This window comes from Mustela erminea, chromosome 2 (genome assembly GCF_009829155.1).
Source record: "Mustela erminea isolate mMusErm1 chromosome 2, mMusErm1.Pri, whole genome shotgun sequence".
Taxonomy (NCBI): domain Eukaryota; kingdom Metazoa; phylum Chordata; class Mammalia; order Carnivora; family Mustelidae; genus Mustela; species Mustela erminea.
In genome coordinates, this window is record NC_045615.1 from 10187980 (window position 1) to 10205637 (window position 17658).

The following is a 17658-nucleotide window of genomic DNA, read 5'->3' on the forward strand; positions in this document are numbered from 1 at the left end:
GACTATGAAGGGAAAAGGAAAATAAAAGGGGTATAGAAAGAGTGCTAACCTCTTAAGTCTCCTGGATGTCATTTCACCCAGATGGGAAGAGATTTGCTTAATGGGGGGAGGTGCAACAACAATGGCTGCCTGCCTCTTTGTCTGCACCTCTGTGATCAGAAGCAGCAATCAATGATCAGAGCACAGATCCCTGATATTTGGAGGATAGGTCCCTTTTTGCCTATCATAGCTCCTGCAAGCTGTATGCAAGCTGCTTAAGGAGCATGTGAACAGCTGCCTGCCTCATGGCTGGGGGTGGGGAATGAGTAGCTGCTACTGTGCTAAGGCCCACAACTGAGACCAAAATTAACTGTCCAAGTCTTCCCCCAGACATTAAAAGCTTTCAGTATACTGTCCAGAGTTCCAAAATAGTTACATAAGACTAATTTCACCAGTGCCTAGTAGAGGGGACAGATGCTCAGTGCTTCCTACTCTACCATCCTTCCAGAATCCTTTAGGATTTTAAAAAATAGATTTCATTTTTTAGAACATTTTTTAAGTTCACAGCAAAATTGAGCAAAAGACAGATTTTCCATATACCCCCTGCCTTACATGCCCAGCTTTCTCCATTATCAATAGAGAAATGCCTCAAGATTTTAAATAACCACCAATAAAATGGGTAAAAAACCATCTCTTAAGAAAATGCCAATTGTCGTGTGGGAGCCTTTCAATGCTCTCCACAGCAGGCAAGTCTGGCCCTTTTAGGACCAGCGTTTGCATACCAGGGGGTGGCCTCAGTACCTAATAGGCAGAAACACTCATGGTTTCTTCTCTGTTTATGAGAAGTACAGGAATAACAACAATACTGACAACTCAGAGTCATTCTGCCACTTTCTGTCAGTGACTCTACCATTTACCTAGTTTTCTAGTAGTCATCTTTCAGAATGACTTTTCCTACTTAAATCTTCTTTTTTTTTTTAATTTTTGTAGAAGATTTTATTTATTTATTTGAGAGAAAGAGAGATAGTCAGAGCATGAGCTAGAGCCAGGGAGAGGGAGAAGCAGGCTCCCCACTGAGCAGGGAACCTGATGCAATATGGGGCTCCATCCCAGGACCCTGGGATCAAGACCTGAGCGGAAGGCAGATGCTAACCTGACTGAGCCACCCAAGTACCCCAAGGATTCTTTATTTAAATAGTTGCAAAGTCCTAAAGATTCGTTCACTGTAGCACCTTAGCATGTCTATTCTCACTCCTACTACTCTATTTCAGATCCTTGTATGTGGATTCTGGTCTCATATGAGTCTCCTAAATAATTCTCTCCCTTGACAGACACTCCTTCCTCCCGTAACATGGCTACTAGATGTATCATCCTAAATCACAGCTCAGAGTATCTCATCCTTCTGCTAAGAAAAAAAGAAGCTGACAAATTCCCATGTGGAACCCTAGAAATTGCCTGGGGCAGTCGCTAGGTTCCTGCGGTCCTCTCCCAAAGTATAAGGTCCTAGGTCTTGAATGTTTATTTTCGTTTGGGATGCCATTTCCTCAAAATGATGCCTTCTGAGGCTGTTTTATAACAAGAGTTCTGTTTTATAACAATCTATAAGAAAATAATAGTCTAGAACTCTCCAGTCTTCACCGCAAAAAAAAGCCTTTGTCTGCTTTCATTAAGTTGTTGTCTAGCGCCACCTTGTGTTAGAACTAAATAGTGGCTCTAGAGACAAACCACCTGCTGTACACATTTCATATTGCAGAACTTTAGCAGAAAGGAAATCTAGAGATTATTTAGACCGCTGCCTCATTTTATAGATTAGTAATTCATTCAGGATTTGGAGGAAGAACTGAATCCAGATTTCTTGAATTCCATGCTTCTCAATTTTCTAACACAGTCTCATAGCCTTTTCAACCTCCAGCAGAATTGGGCCAGAGTGATGATGCCACCTTTGGAAGAAGACAAAAACATAATAATTGATTCCTTACCATAATCCTGTTATTATAATAAATACATTTAGAAATATCTCATTTATTCTTTACAGGTAGTCTGTACTTATTTCTGTTTCACAGATGGACAAGCTACGATTCAGAGATGTTGAGGAACTCATTAAAGTTATATTGTATTATTTGTTCGCAATTATTCATTCCCTCTTTGCCCTTGCCATACTTCTGTGTACAAGCCAGAGAGATACTCTCCTGTCCTTATTGACTTGGGGCTTGGCCAATTCAACTTTCTTAGGTCAACAGAATATGAATGTACTTGATATCTGCCACATGTGAGCAGAAGCTTTAAGTTTTGTGGTCTGACTAGGTATATTTCAGCCTTGCCTCCTCGGTGAGAGCAACATAGCTTAGAGAGTGTCTGTTGCTTCAGTTGTGGCTTCTGGAATGAGATGATACATGGAGCTGAGCTAAAGCCAGATGAGCTGACTCGTCAGAGTTGAGGCTGACCCACAGCCTGCAGCCCTCATAAAACATGAGCAAAAAATAAATATTTGTTTTGTAAGCCCATTGGGAATTTGGTTACTGCAGCAAAAGCTGACCAATACCAGGTTTGAACACAAATCGGACTGACTTGAAAATCTCTCTGGAAACTATGTAAAAAAGAACCCTGCTCCTGGGGTGATGTTTAATTTAACTAATTTGAGAACCTATGTGTTAGGTCTTAAGTTGCTGAGGTTCTCACCTCCTTCAAGTCTGCTTCGTTCTACCCTCTGACACTTAGTCTGAACATCTGATTTAATTTTGCAAATTGCTTCTCTGGCTCTGCCTTTGCAGTGCTTTTGATTCCCTTTACCTGATTTATCTTTTCTCCTTTTAAAATCACTCATAACAGTGTTTTTATTTACCTTCCAAAATACTCTACAATTTATTTATGAATGTAGGTTAGATGTCTCCCCCATTGAATTTTAAGAGGGAAGGTTTTTTTTTTTTTAATCTCTTTTACTGTCCTTCCTTAGACAGTGCCTGGTACTCATTTGTTAAATGAGTGCATGAAAATGTGAAAGTACTTCTGAAAGAATGGTAGATGTTGTATTTTAAGAAGATGACCAGTAGAGGTCAGAGATGAGTCCTTTAAATACCTTGTTAGACCAGCAACCAGTTTTATATCTGTGTTTATACAAGGATCTGTTCACCCTGGATGTCTCAGGAATTAGTGTTGATTGCTACATAATCAATATAGTGGTGGCAATTGGCATATATCATGAAAACCACTGAAAGGTAAAAGCTGATAATGCCTCGGATTGGTTTCTCCCCCATATATGACCTAGTCTTGAGAGCCAAGTGTGGGGGATGGGGGGGCAGGTGGGAGCAAATAGAAATAGAAAATAGGATGCAAGGGGCTTCTGGGTGACTCAGTTGGGTGCTGGATTCTCGGTTTGGGCTTAGGTCATGATCTCATGGGTCTGTGGCATCAAGCCCTGAGATGGGCTCCCCAGTTGACAGTGGGGAGTATGCTTGAAGATTCTCTCCCTCTGACCCTCCCCCCACATATGTGCACTCTCTCATTCTCTCTCTCTCTAACTAAATCTTAAAAAGAGAGAGAGGTAAAAAGGATGCAAGATGGAGCAGAAAGTGTTGGTTTCAAGGTTATGTTTCTTTATATAAATTGCTTGTAAATAAAAGTTACATTTGGTCAAACAGCCAGAGAAGATAGTAAATGCTTATTTTCAATGACAAAGCCATTGCCTAGATTAAGAACACAGCTTTCCAGAAGTGTGTATGTGTGTGTGTGTTTATGGATATAGCCTATTAATACTAGAACACTTGACTGACTTTTCCTCTCCTCTTTTACAGCACAAAATGGCAAGCTAAGAATCACAAATCATGTTGCTGCCAGAGTGTGTTTTAGTCTCCCTGGCTTAATAGCTCAGGCCTAAATGTCACAGTATGCATCTGCATAGAGGAAGGGTTTAAAGGAATGATACTGGATTGGAAGCAAATCATTTTCTACAGTTTGCATATTGGTCTGATTGATTAATTCAAGGATGAAAATTTGTGGAGGAAGGAAATTTGCTGTTATTGGTTACCTCCCACATGTCAGGTCTTGTGATAAGTAGTTCTACTTGTTAGCTCACTCACTCTGTGAAGTAAACAATGTCAAAGATAGCACCTAGAATTTAGTAGAAGCTCGGTACTGCATATATGAACGAGTAATCACTTTTAGGCAAAGGAGCTCTTTCTCTGTTTTGCTTTAGTTTATCTGAGAGGGTTGATTTGTTGTGTTTCCTTGATAGAACTAAATCCAACTTAAACCCGGGATGTGGGTACATTTATCTTCAGTGTTCCTCTTTTGTTACGTGTGTCCATTTGGAAAATATGCATACAGTGTGGTTCACTAAGATACTGAAAGGTAGGCATGGATAGAAAGCTAAATTAATTGGATGTTAATTCTGGTCCTGCCATGAAACGTTTCCTTTCCCATAGATTCTGCACAATGAAAATAATAATTACATAATTCCCACCTTTCCTACTTTACAGCATGTCCTGAGATAAATATGAGATGCCATATATGAAAGGTTTTGAGGTGACTAAAATTTGGAGGGCATAGATGGGGGCCTGATGAAAATTTTTCTATGATGTCCTTTGTGGAGGGAATATGACGGTGCTCTGGCTGTCTTTGTCTAAATGAGGGGATGAGCAAATCAGAACAATAATCTCAAGATCATATATCACCTACACCTCTTCTGCCTTTAGGGGTGGTGTGGATTTCCAGACTGAAGAACTCCACTGGGTTTGAATATTAGAGATGAAGGTTTTCTTGAGTTTTGTGTTGGTCAATAGCCAGAAAACATAATTTTTTTCTGAGGCTTGTTGGCCAGATACATACAAAGGTAGATTCTCTTAAGATGGTCATATGAAAGAGAATACACAAACTACTCAAAAATATTTTTAGTAGGGGGCAGGTCGGATGGGCAGATGGGCCAGAGTGGCCACTGGAAGAGTTTTCTCTAAGAGTTTATGGAGGTTCATTCTCACTCCAACAGAAGTGAAAAAGAACTTTCTTCCTCTTCTCTCTCCCTTCCTCCTCCATTGCACTGAGAGCTCTAGTTGACTGTTAAGCATGTAATATATTCATTGCAAGCCTAATCACCACAAAGAATGTAAAGATGCCAAGTACACATGAACAAATTAGAGGTTCTTAGTCAAATCCAAACAAATATATACCTGATAATGGCTTTGGCTGAAATATATTTTTATGTTTTATAGCATGTTCACATTTGCCAGTGGTTAGCAAAGATTAAGCTTGCCAAACTTTAATGTGGTACAAATGCCATGTTCAAGGCAAAGTAAGTGGACTGTTACAGGATCTGGCAAATCAAAAGCATTATCAACAGCTGTGGTTTTCATATGCTTTGTGAGACTGGAATAATAAAGCACATGTGCATTTAGAGTGGGTATTAATTCTCACATTAATTTTTTTTTAAAAATATGACTTATGCTCACTGGTAGTTTCATATGGTATTAAGTTATAATCAACTTCTGGTTAGATATGGTAATAACCAGAAGGCAAAATTGATTGGGTTTTAATTAATTAACTAATTAGTTAATTAAGGATTTATTGAGAGACTACTGTGTTCAGGGTCAATCCAAGAGCTTTACATGTGGAAGAGGAATTCTTCCTTTGGGGGCGCTTGGGTGGCTCAGTCAGTTAAGCATGTGTCTTCTGCTCAGGTCATGATCTCTGGGTCCTGGGACTGAGCCCCTTGGCGGGGTCTCTCCTCAGTGGGACTCTGCTTCTCCCTCTCCATACCCCCAACTTGTGCTCTCTCTTGCTCTCCTTAGCATTCTCTCTCTCAAATAAGTAAAATATTATTATTATATATATTTTTAAAGCATACTTCCTTAGGTCTAGCTATCAACACTCCTGAGCCATCACTTCCATGCCAGTGGGGGCAGGGACCCCAAGCTAAAAGTTCTCCCCAGGTAAGGTTGCCAGAGTTCACAAATAAAAATACAGAAAGCCCAGCTAAATTTGAATTTCAGATAAACTGGGGGGTGGGGGCAAAACAAAACAGTGAAAGTATATTCCAAATATTCCTGGGGTGGAGGGTACTTACATTAAAATTATTTATTGTTTATTTGAAATTCCAATTTGACTGGACTTTCTGTAGTTTATCTGGCAACCCTATCTGGGAGGCTTCCTGCGCTGCCTCTGTGGGAGTGAGCCACAAACCCGGATGTCCTCCAGCTTCTCCACACCCGTGCAGGTGTTTGAGGTTCTGCCCAAGGCAATGAGCACAGAGAACAAAAACACTGCTGTATGACTTCCTCTTCTCCTCCCCTTTCTTACTCTGATTTTCAACTTCCTGCACCTCATATCCTCTTCCTCATTACTCCAGGTATAGGTAAAACTCTATAATCTCGTCAGTCAGTCATTGGGTTTGCTAAAAAACCACCTGGGTTTCACAGATTACTATCCGGCTGCAGATTTAGAGGTCCTATTTGGATGTTAGCAACTAAATACTCTTTAAATCATTTTGTGTTCCAGCTCCATTACTGTATCTCCTCCCCAACTACTTGATAGATAAATGGCTCTGAGAGGATACCAAGGAATGCAAAAGAGAAATCCATACTGATGTATTTGTGAGGGGAGAAATTTTGTCTATTAAATTATACCTATATTTTAGCTTCTTGTCTGTCTTTTCCCTTTCCTCCCACCCCAATCTAGAATTTTTTTAAAAGATTTTATTTATTTATTTGACAGAGATCACAAGTAGGCAGAGAGGCAGGCAGAGAGAGAGAGGGGGAAGCAGGTTCCCTGCTGAGCAGAGAGCCTGATGTGGGGCTCGAACCCAGGACCCTGAGATCATGACATGAGCCAAAGGCAGAGGCTTAACCCACTGAGCCACCCAGGCACCCCCCCAAATCTAGAATTTAATCTCCATAAGAATATGGACCTTGCCCTGGGAATATTAAAACAATACCAGGCACATAGTAGCCACCTAGAAAGTATATGTTGGGTGAATGAACAAACTTGCATTTTCCAGTGAGGAAAATGAGACTTAGGAAGTTAATTGGCCCAATTTGCACAGCAGAGCTGGGTCTCATATGTAGATCTTACCAACTGGTGAGCCCCAGCACTTCAAAATTTAATCTGAAAAAAGGAAAAGTAAGAATTGTATTTCTTTAGTTCTCTAGCTGAAAAATGGGAACTTTCCCATAATAGCAACAACAACAACACCAAAAACTTCAAAAGAAATAAAGTCTCAAAAGCATAAAACTATTATGTTTATATAATACTATTTTCTGATTCTACAATAACCAACAAGCTCTGTTCTACTCCCCAGAACAGAGGAGTGATCTGAGGGTCTGATATAAATGCTCTGATGTTGAGGTAATGATTTCTTGGGCCGCAGGTAACACTTACAATGCCTTTGTGTGAATTAGAAAAGGATGCTCCTTTTGCTAACAAGGCACAGAACAACTCCATGGCAGACAGCTTGGTAGGGGGAATGCAGACTGAAATTCAGTCCCCATTTGCCACGTTGGCCAGACACCTTCATGGAGTGGACAATCCACTCCTCCATAGGCAATAGCTCCTTTCTTGGCATAGCTGGCCATTGGTCCAGAGTTTGGCTGGAGGAGCTGTTACAAGTTGGGAAATTCTTCTTTCCTCTCAGATCTTTGTTTTTTAACCACTTGCCCTCTGGGTATCTTACTGCGTGTCCCTCTCAACTTGAAATGGGGCTCTGTCCCAGGAAAATTAATCAAAGATTTCCTTGTATTCCCCATATCCAACCTCAATTAGTCAGGAAAGGACAAAGTCTCCCACCATCCTAATGCCCTCCCACTCATAACTTTCCAATTGCCAATTAATGTCCAGAGCAAGGTGACTGATGCCCTTAGCACCAGTGAATAATCTTGCCTTTCCCAGACCAGGTCAATGGTTCTTCTACATCTTAAGCTTTCTGTAGTAACTCCTGAAACATGGTGAAATGGTCTTCAGCAAGTTCTCCTCAGGAAAAACAATATAGAAATACTTTGACTATACCATTTTAGGTATAGTCTGTAAGTCCATATACAATGTGTGTGTTTGTGGGTACTTTCTTAGATACATGGATGAAAAAAAGTAGCTAACAACTTAAATTTGGAGACAGCGTGATATAGAGGAAAGGACCCAGGCTTTCGAGCAAAGCAGAGCTTTGTTAAATGACAGCCCAGCTCTTACTGCCAGTGTGACTCTGGGGAAGGCCTTAATCTTCCTAGTCCTCAGTCTCCTTGTTTACAAAAAGAGCCTAAGACTTGAATTGTAGGGTTGTGCTTCAGTTTTCCAGGGCTGCTATACAACAGTACCACAAACGGGGTGTCTTAAATGGCAGAAATTTATTCTCTCACAGATCTGGAGTTTGCAAGTTTGAAATTGAGGTATTGGCAAGGTTGAATCCTTCTGAGGGCTCTGAAGGAAGGATGTGTCTCAGGACTTCCTCCTCAGACTGTGGATGTCTATCTTTATATTCACGTGGTGTTCTCCCCATATGTGTGTCTCTGTGTCCAAATTTCCCCCCTTCCATAATCATACTTGTCCTAATGGGTTAGGACCCATCCTAATGCCCTCACTTTAACCCACTTATCCCTGTAAAGATCCTATGTTCAGGTAAGATCACACTTTGAGGTCGTAGGAGTTAAGATTCTAATGTATCTATTTGGAAGGAATCCAATTCAACTCATAACAGGTTCCTAAAGGAATGAAATATGGTAACTTATATAAAGTACCTAATGGAAATCTTTGGTTGTGAGAAGTACTTAAGTAGCGATTGTATACTTACTATTGATAGTTTTACCTTTTGTTCTTTGTGATGATCTTATAAATACATGGTTACTCTCTGGGATTAATAGACCTATAAAGAGAGGGTCTATATGGGGAAAATGTATGAATATATAGTATATGTATAAGATATAAGATATAGTATATATATATATATATATATATATACTTATATATAGTATATATATATACTTATATATATGTATATAAGTATATACATATATATATAAGTATATATATATACTATATATAAGTATATATATATCTTATAAGATATATATGTATCTTATAAGATATAAGATATAGTATATGTATATAAGTATATACATATATATAAGTATATATATATACTATATATAAGTATATATATATCTTATAAGATATATATGTATCTTATAAGATATAAGATATAGTATATGTATAAGATATAAGAATCAATTATTGAGAAGAAAAGGCTTTATATTTATGCATGTATTTGGGGTGGAGCTGGGAAAGAGCAGGGATATAGGTAGATGGTGAATGAAGGGCATAGAATTTAATTATCCAGATTGATTGATTTTGAATTGATTAACGCTGGGTTCTACCTCACTTTGAAAACAGAGTTAAAGGGAGATACAGAATGAAAGTTTACCCTTGAACAATATAATTTGTGCCAGAAACAGTCTGAATTATTATGTTTGTAGAGCAAACAGAGTCATTAGAGAATCTGCCACATTCTGATGACAGGAAAACACAGAATATAATTTTTCTACAAACAGTGTTAGTTGGAAAATGTTTACTATAGTAACATTTTCAAGTCTCTATGGGATTTAAAAGTGATATATTTTCTGTGCACGTTTGGTTTTAGAGTGTTATTTGAAGAGAAATTTTCACTGTTAATAAAACTAGAAAGGAGAAAATTGTATTTGCTCTTTCATGAAGAGAGACATCTCGTTTGATCTTGAACTTTTCCCTTCAGGATATCCTCCATGGCGGCTGGGTAACTAAGACAATGCAGTGGAATGCATGGCTGAGAGGGTGAGTCTTCAAGAAGATGAAGGGTTATTATGTAAGAATCTGGTCTCCATTAAGAGTAGAACAAGAGGAAATATGTTTGATTTGCAGAAGGAAGAATTTAGGCTAGATCCAAATACTCTCTGTATTGGTAATCAGTAAAATAGATGCCCAAGAAAGGCTAAGTAATACCATTCCTAAGAAGATCTGTAAAATTATGACAGCAATTGCATTGCTAACAGTTTTCAAATTCATAAGGACTTATGGATATTCTATCCAGCAAATGAGATTTGCATTACCCTAGGCAATTTTTCAAAATAATTCTTTTCTAAATAATCTTACTCAGTGTGTGTGTGTGTATATATATATATTTAATGGATGGTTGAGTTTGATTAAATTGATCAATTTGGAAGTTAATTTTAGAGTTATAAAGACATGGTCTTATAATTTTCCCACTCAAAGATTTCCATTTAGGTCAAGCCAAAGAAAAATTGAAAATGGAGAGAGTTTTAAATCTTAGATTTAAGGTCTAAATCCTGATTTTCCCAGGAAGAGCATAGATTTTTTTGCAGATAAGAAATCTCCCCTCCTGGGCACCTGGGTGGCTCAGTGGGTTAAGCCGCTGCCTTCAGCTCAGGTCATGATCCCAGGGTCCTGGGATCAAGTCCCACATCGCGCTCTCTGCTCAGCGGGGTGCCTGATTTCCTCTCTCTCTCTCTCTCTCTGCCTGCCTCTCTACTTGTGATCTCTCTCTGTCAAATAAATGAATAAAATCTTTTTAAAAAAACAACAAAAAAAGAATCTCCCTTCCTTCCCTTTCTGTCTTTCTGTCTTTCTTTCTTCTTTCTCAAAGCTGATTCCAAAGAACCTTTCTCATAAGGAAGCATTCATTATATCTGTTTTGTTTTGGAGAGTACCAGAAAGCTTAGGAACAATATTTGTGAGAGGTGTACAGAAAGGGGTGCTGCACTCTCCATATTGTTTCTGTTGATAGAGGCCAGCAGATAACTGCAAAATCTTTTCATTTTGCCTAAGAAGATATAAGTCTATAAGGGATCAAAAGTGGTTACCAAGCAAATCCGTTTTCAGAAGTGACTTCTTCTTGACTATTCTGGATTTATTTTTTTACCAGTCTTGTTTTTTTGTTTGTTTGTTTTGTTCTGTTTTTGTTTTTGTTTTTTAGGATTCCATTTATTTATTTTGACAGAGAGAGATAACAAGCAGGCAGAGAGGCAGGCACAGATAGTAGGGGAAGCAGGCTCCCTGCTGAGCAGAGAGCCCCATGCGGGGCTCTATCCTAGGACCCTGAGACCATGACCCAAGCTGAAGGCAGAGGCTTTAACCCACTGAGCCACCCAGGTGCCCCTTTACCAGTCTTGTTAATAATGTGTTTGAGTTTTAATGGCTATGAAAGTACAGGAGACACATTTTTGGGTCTATGAAGGGCAGAAATTTGGATCAAAGACTGTAAAGAACACTTGAATGACTTTATCTGTGAAAGAGAACTGAAAATGTTTAGCTTCTCCCAAAGGGAGGTTTAAAGCAAATTCTTTTGTTTAGCCTGATCTAATGGGGACGGGGGAAAGGAAGGAAAATCCTGAGACTATGAAGAAAAATCTGAAGACCTCAGGCTCCCCTCACGCAAATTTGAGGTTAGAATTTACACCTTCCGAAAGGCCTACATTCTCTAACAAATAAAAACAACCTCAGGCTAATAACAATACCCGTGCCCTCAATAAAAATAACTAAAAGTCTTCTCTAGAAAGACATATTTTCAACACTGCACAGGATTCCTCTAGATAAAGTGCCACCAAACACGAACTCACAGTTCTAAATTACAAGGAACATGAAGCAGCAATCCAGAATCCTTAATAGTAATCACAATCAATTTCTTAGACCCTAAAAACTTCAGAAATAGATTACAAAAATTTAAAACTATTAAGGAGAAGAAACAAACACTATTAAAATATTTATTAAGGGTAACTTTTTCTGGCCTATCAAGGGGTTAATTTGTGTGTTCTTTTGCAGGATGTTTTACTTATGAAATAACCCAGGACCAGAGTTCTGCTTATGGGTAAGAGGGGACTCCATGTTATTTTCAGAATATTCCTTCTTACGAGTGCTGGGTCTCCATGAGCAAGCCTCACTGGGAAGGGGCACAGCTGCTAGCCTTCAACTCCAGGCCAGTGTGCAAAGGGAAGTTCGAATTTGTATTCCAGCTGAAGTCAGGTTTGGAAAGCAGACTAATTCCAAAAGGGTGGAAAGAGTGAGAACCAAATAAAAGGGAAGCAAGAGAAAACCAGTGAATTTAGGAGGTGAAGGTTGTGGTGTTCTTTAAGGCAAGAGAATATAAATGGGAGATGGAACCCTTTGTATGTCACCTTCAAAGGGGACTGCGATTTGGGGCAGTATTCAGAAATGTTGTTTTGGCTATGAAGTGAAGCAAGATACAGTGAAAGAAATGTAATTTCAGAAGGAGAATGTGTCTGCTAAGATGTGAATAAGAGATCTTATTTTATTTTATTTTATTTTTAAAAACGCTTTATATTTAAGTAATCTCTATACCCAACATGGGACTCAAACTTACAACCCTGAGGTCAAGAGACACACACTTTACCAACTGAGCCAGACAGGTGCCTTTGTAGATTTTAATCCCTAGAATTGTACATTTTTGACTAGGCTTGGTTTCTCCTTTCTCTGTCTCAAGAACATCTGTCCTATGTCATGTTGTTGTTGGAGACACAACTATCAGAGTCTTCTGTCTCAACTGATCAGCTTCCAAATGAATGGGACAGAAAAAACTTTCTCAGAACCAGAACTGGGTCTGAATATCATATCCTATTATGATTGAATATCATGTCAGATCTGTAGATAGCACGTCACGATGCAAGGAAGTGTGCTCAAGTCATGTGGTGGCTACTGACATTCACAGTCAGTTGCTTGGAACATTTTGGGACCTGTTTCAGGGATAAGGAATGGAATAGATAGAATTAATTTAAACTGCTTTTGCTTAAGAAATTTCCAGATTTCCAGACAAGAATCAGCTGTCTTCATGAACAAAATCCAACTCAAAGGTAAAAGCCAGAGTAGCATAACTTGAGGAGACACTCATATTAGTTGGACATTGTGGTGTTATAGAATGAAACATTCTAGTTAAATAGGGGTAATTTAGAGTCAGTCCCCAAGGAAACTGGAAAATCATCAGGCAGGTATTTTTAATTCCTTCCTTCCTTCCTCTCTCCCACCGTCTTTCCATTCCCCACTCCTTTCCCTTCTTCTTCCCCTACCCTCCTCCGCCTTCTCTTCCGTGGCCTCCTCCTTCCTTCCCTCTCTCTCTCCTTCCCTCTCCCTCCCCCCTTGGCTGTTCCTTTCCTCTCAGCACCCACCTTTGCAGACAGACTTTTCTCCCCACTCGTCTGTATCCGCCACCTGGTGGCCTCAGACCCACGCCCAAAGTTGACCGGGCTGTAATCTGTGCTTCACACTCAGTCTGGGTCCGGGGTTCCAGTCAGACGCCTCTTCCAGCCAGAGGCAGACATGGGCAGCGTAGAAATAACCATAATCCTAAAAGGAACAGAGTTTCTTTTTATCACCTTAAATACAGAGTCGTTCTTTGCCCCCGGGGTAATTTTCCAGCTACCCTGTGTATTTAAGGGCAGTTGGTATCCCAGGGCTCTTGAGATGATTCATACAGTTTCCTGCAACACTCCCCTGTCTCCTTCAGATTTTGTTGAGGCTGGTGGTTTCTGTTACAAGTCATAGTTAGTGAGTCTTCTGGGGGTTGAGTGAGGAATTCTTTTCCTAACAGTTTGCTTAAAGGCGGAGGAGGATGTTCCTTTTACGGATATCAGGAAACATGAAAGAGAAGTAGATCTAATCCTTTACAGATAGAATTCTATTTGTCTTCCTATTTCACTTGGATGTGTCCTTTTTTTCCCAGCTTTAGAAACTAACAGATAAGAAAACAGTTTAGACTTAAGTAATGCCTTTTTTTTTTTTTTTTAGAGCAGCATTCACAATCCAGTTTGTATGTTCTGAAGAATCTTATATCTGAAAAAATAAGGCATTCACACTAAATACACTTTAGGAATAGCTAATTAAACAAAATAAAGCAGGTTTCTTTACTGCAAGACTTTTCAGTTCCTTTAATATACTAATGGGCATTGTGACACTTCAAGAGTGGATTATACTTTTCTAAAAATTATTTGACCAGTTTGTTTTGGAAACAAAAACTTTTAAACTTGTTCCTGCCAATGCAAGTTTCACGGCTCTCGACTCAAAAGGGATTGCTTGTTGGGGTGCCTGGGTGGCTCAGTGGGTTAAAGCCTCTGCCTTCGGCTCAGGTCATGATCCCAGGGTCCTGGGATCCAGCCCCGCATCCGGCTCTCTGCTCAGCGCGGAGTCTGCTTCCCTTCCTCTCTCTCTCTGCCTGCCTCTCTGCCTACTTGTGATCTCTGTCTGTCAAGTAAATAAATAAAATCTTTAAAAGAGAAAAAGAGATTGTTTGTTGCTGTGCTTGACTACCATACTATCCCCCAGCTCCAAACCTTCCCTACTCTACTCCACTTTGTGGTGCAGGGCCAAGACCCTGGAGAGCACAGTTTTCTTTAGTTCATCTGGCTTCCTTTTGGGATACCCTTGAGAGAGACTGGGCAGCAGGAGAAAGGGATAGGGCTTTTCCTTCTTCCTTTCTGTGGGCTGTTTCTAGATACCACCCTATCAGTGGCCTTTCACTTGGCACCAGTAATTCATTGCTGTCTTCACCTTCTCTCCACACTCGCAGAGCCTCATTGGAGTCTGAGGTGAGGTAGCTGTGGCTCTAGGTAGGGGCCCCCTTCTGAGTCAGAGCTCCAAATCCAAGAGGCCTCTCCTCAGAGCACCCACATAGCAAGAGTGGCTTGTCAGGGCCCCACCCTAAGCCCTGGGTCCCACCTCCATGGGGCTCTCCCCCAACTTCCAGCTCTGGAAATTCCAGCTTCTTCCCCAAGAGTAGAAAGCCGCTGGCCACCTAACTCTGTTATCTTAGTGTTCCTTTGTGCTGTTTTTGAGCTCTCCAACATCTGCAAAAAAAAATTCCCATATCAAATTCTCTCTCTTAAAACATCTAGTGTGGTATCTATTTTCCTGACCGGACCTCAGTGGAAAAAAGAATGCCCATGAGAGCTTCTCCTCCACAGGAGTGCCTTTGGAGATGGAGGGAGGCTGGGAGAGTGGTTAGAAGAGGCAGTGGAGGTCTTGCCTTGAATCTAAAGCAGTGGTTTTCAGACTTTAGAAATTCAAGGGAACTCAAAGAAGTTTCATTTTGAAAATTTCATAAGTACCCCTTGAAATAATAGGATACATTCTGGGGTGTTATTAAAATAGAATTATGAACTCCTTTTTTCATCTATTAAGTTACTCAGCAATTTTAGTAAAAATGTAATGAAATGCAACCTTTCTGCAGGGCCATATTTGCCATAATTTTAAACACAGACGAACCATTCCAAGACACTGGAAAGAGATAGTGTGACTTGGTAGGGTATTGGAATTAGAATATTGAAAATGCAAGCATATGTTCTCGTGGAATCTCTAGGGATACATTTAAAAATATTTGGTTTAAAAAAAATAACTAAATCTCTGTGTCTCAAATTTGGCCAATCATTAGAATCATCTGGGAGGTCATTAAAATTTCAGATGGCCAAATTTGACCCCAGGACCAGGGATTCAGACTCTACTGGGTTGGGCTCCTGGCACTGTTATTTTTGGAAAGTACCATATGATCAAGAGATTCTGATAATGGACATTTAGTATCCATTATTATATAGAATACAAATGTTCTAATTTGTTTTTAGAACTTAGATTCAAAATCCAGTGTTTGGCTCCCCCCCCCCCCCCCCCCCGCCCCATAAAAAGTCTGAGCTAGGAGCCTTGGTGCTGACAGCTCTCTATCCTAGCAGGGGGCAGCAGGGAAACCCTGGGCTGCAAGAGACAAAAGACAATGGAGCTTCCCTCCACGGCTGATTTTTAAGGGCTTTTGATCATCTCCACCCAGTGTCCAAATCAATCATGGAACCTCAGAACCAAGGCAGTTCTGACAGGTTGTTTCCACACCACGACACCATTTCTGTCTGCTTGTGAGGGCTCCAGGGTAGGGGGGTTGGGGGGGGGCTGCGGTCAGGGTGCTGCGATTCTAAGTTACAAGTGGGTCTTTCACAATCGGTGCAGAGTTTTCCCCCAAGTCGTTACCTTCCTGGGATTCTAAGAGACAGTGGCCAGGCATCTGACTTCTGAAATAAACAGCCATCCGTGTCCACAGGTCCTGCCAGGAGCTTCTCAAGTAAATGGACAATGAAATAAATGAAAGAACATAGCCAAGGTGAGCAGCAAGAGTCTCATTTAACTTGGCCTCAGTTTTCTTGCTTAGAGAGCTTCAGTATTTTATTTTATTTTAAAGATCTTATTTATTGATTTGACCAAGAGAGCACAAGCAGCAGGAGAAGCAGGCAGAGGGGATGTGGGAAGCAGACTCCCCACTGAGCAGGGAGCTCAAGCAGGACTCCATCACGGCGCCTTAGGATCATGACCTGAGCCAAAGGCGGCCGCTTAACTGACTGAGCCACCCAGGAGCCCCTGGGTGAACATCAGTATTTTTAAAAACGTTTTGTAGAAAAGGTGAAAAAGGGCATCTATCTGGCCGTGCAAGTCCTTTCTCCCTCCCTATGAGCCTCCTAGTCAAAACTAGCAAAGTTGAGGAAATCAAGAACTTTTTGCTCAAGGCCAGGAGAAAGGATGCAAAATCCGTTAAGATGGAGAAAAGCAAGGATAATGTCGCATTTGCAGTTTAGTTAGTACAGCAGATACCTTTACACCTTGGACAGAGGGAAGACAGAGAAACTGAAGCCTTCCCTGCCCCTAGGTTGCACAGCGAAGGAACGGAAGTGAACCAGACATGCTGATTTAACTGTATTGCAATTTTTTAAAAACTTATACAAATGAATAAATAATTATTTAAAGGGGTGGAAGGGATACTTGTTTTTCAGCTGCTCCAGTTGGCCAGTTGCAGTGACATCCAGTTTGGATGAATATTGTTGGGTTGCTTGGGATGGTGGGTCCTGGATTTGATCAGGGAACTCACCAGTCTTGTGGCTTTTCAATCGTGGAATCTGTTGACACAAAAAATCCTCAGCACTTTGGGTGATTCAAGTGCACTTTCCTAATTTGCTCTCTTTTTACCCTCTTTGTTATTTCCACATTCCACAAGAATCCATCACTCCCCTCTGAATTATGTGCTGCTTAGGACTGATGCTTATACCACCCACTCTGGGAGGGCAACCTCAGCTTCTTGAACTCACAGAACCTATTGTTCCTTCCCTTTCTTACCCAGTGCTGTCACTGCAGCCCTCTACTCCAGCTGGGAGGGCATGGAAATGACTCCCCAGAGAGCCATTCATCACAGTAATAAATGTTCTGTGTTTTACTAAGTTCCATCAAAGTTCACCTCCACACCGAAGCACAACAATTGTTCTCTGTGCGTTCTTTTCTGTGTCAAAGCATAGCATTCCCAAAAGTGCACAAGCTATTTGTATATGTGTGGTAGGTCAACTTGAAGTTGCGTACACATCTGTACACAGACCACTTGTGGATGTGTTTGTTTTTCAGTGTATTTGAGTCCTGGTGAGAGACTAGCACTTACAGGACCCCTCATAGCTGGGCTGAACCACTACCTTCACAGGCTTCATGTAGATGTGACAACTGCTTTGATGTGCGCATTTTCAGTATTGTTCTCCAGTTTGCTTCTTAGCCTCCCAGTTGTGTGTGTGTGTGTGTGTGTGTGTGTGTTTAATTGCTTCACTTATTTAAACATCTCTAAAGACTGCTAAGTTAGTTAGCGGTACAAGCCTGTTGCTGGCTTTCTCTTCTCCCTTTTTGTTTTGTTTTGTTTTG

At 40.5% G+C, this 17658-nt stretch overlaps 1 protein-coding gene across 2 annotated transcripts in view; it reads left to right on the top strand.

The window, feature by feature from the left end:
• SAP30 (Sin3A associated protein 30) overlaps positions 1-11809 on the top strand; it is a 76235-nt gene extending 64426 nt beyond the window's left edge. The window contains exons 6-7 of one of the 2 annotated variants that reach the window (XM_032332223.1): positions 9701-9759; positions 11764-11809. In XM_032332223.1, the coding sequence (XP_032188114.1) occupies positions 9701-9729 (29 nt within the window). In that variant the 3' untranslated portion in view covers positions 9730-9759; positions 11764-11809. The remainder of the gene's footprint in view (positions 1-9700; positions 9760-11763) is intronic. The other variant, XM_032332225.1, reaches the window with a different exon arrangement.
• The last annotated feature ends 5849 nt before the right edge of the window (positions 11810-17658 follow it).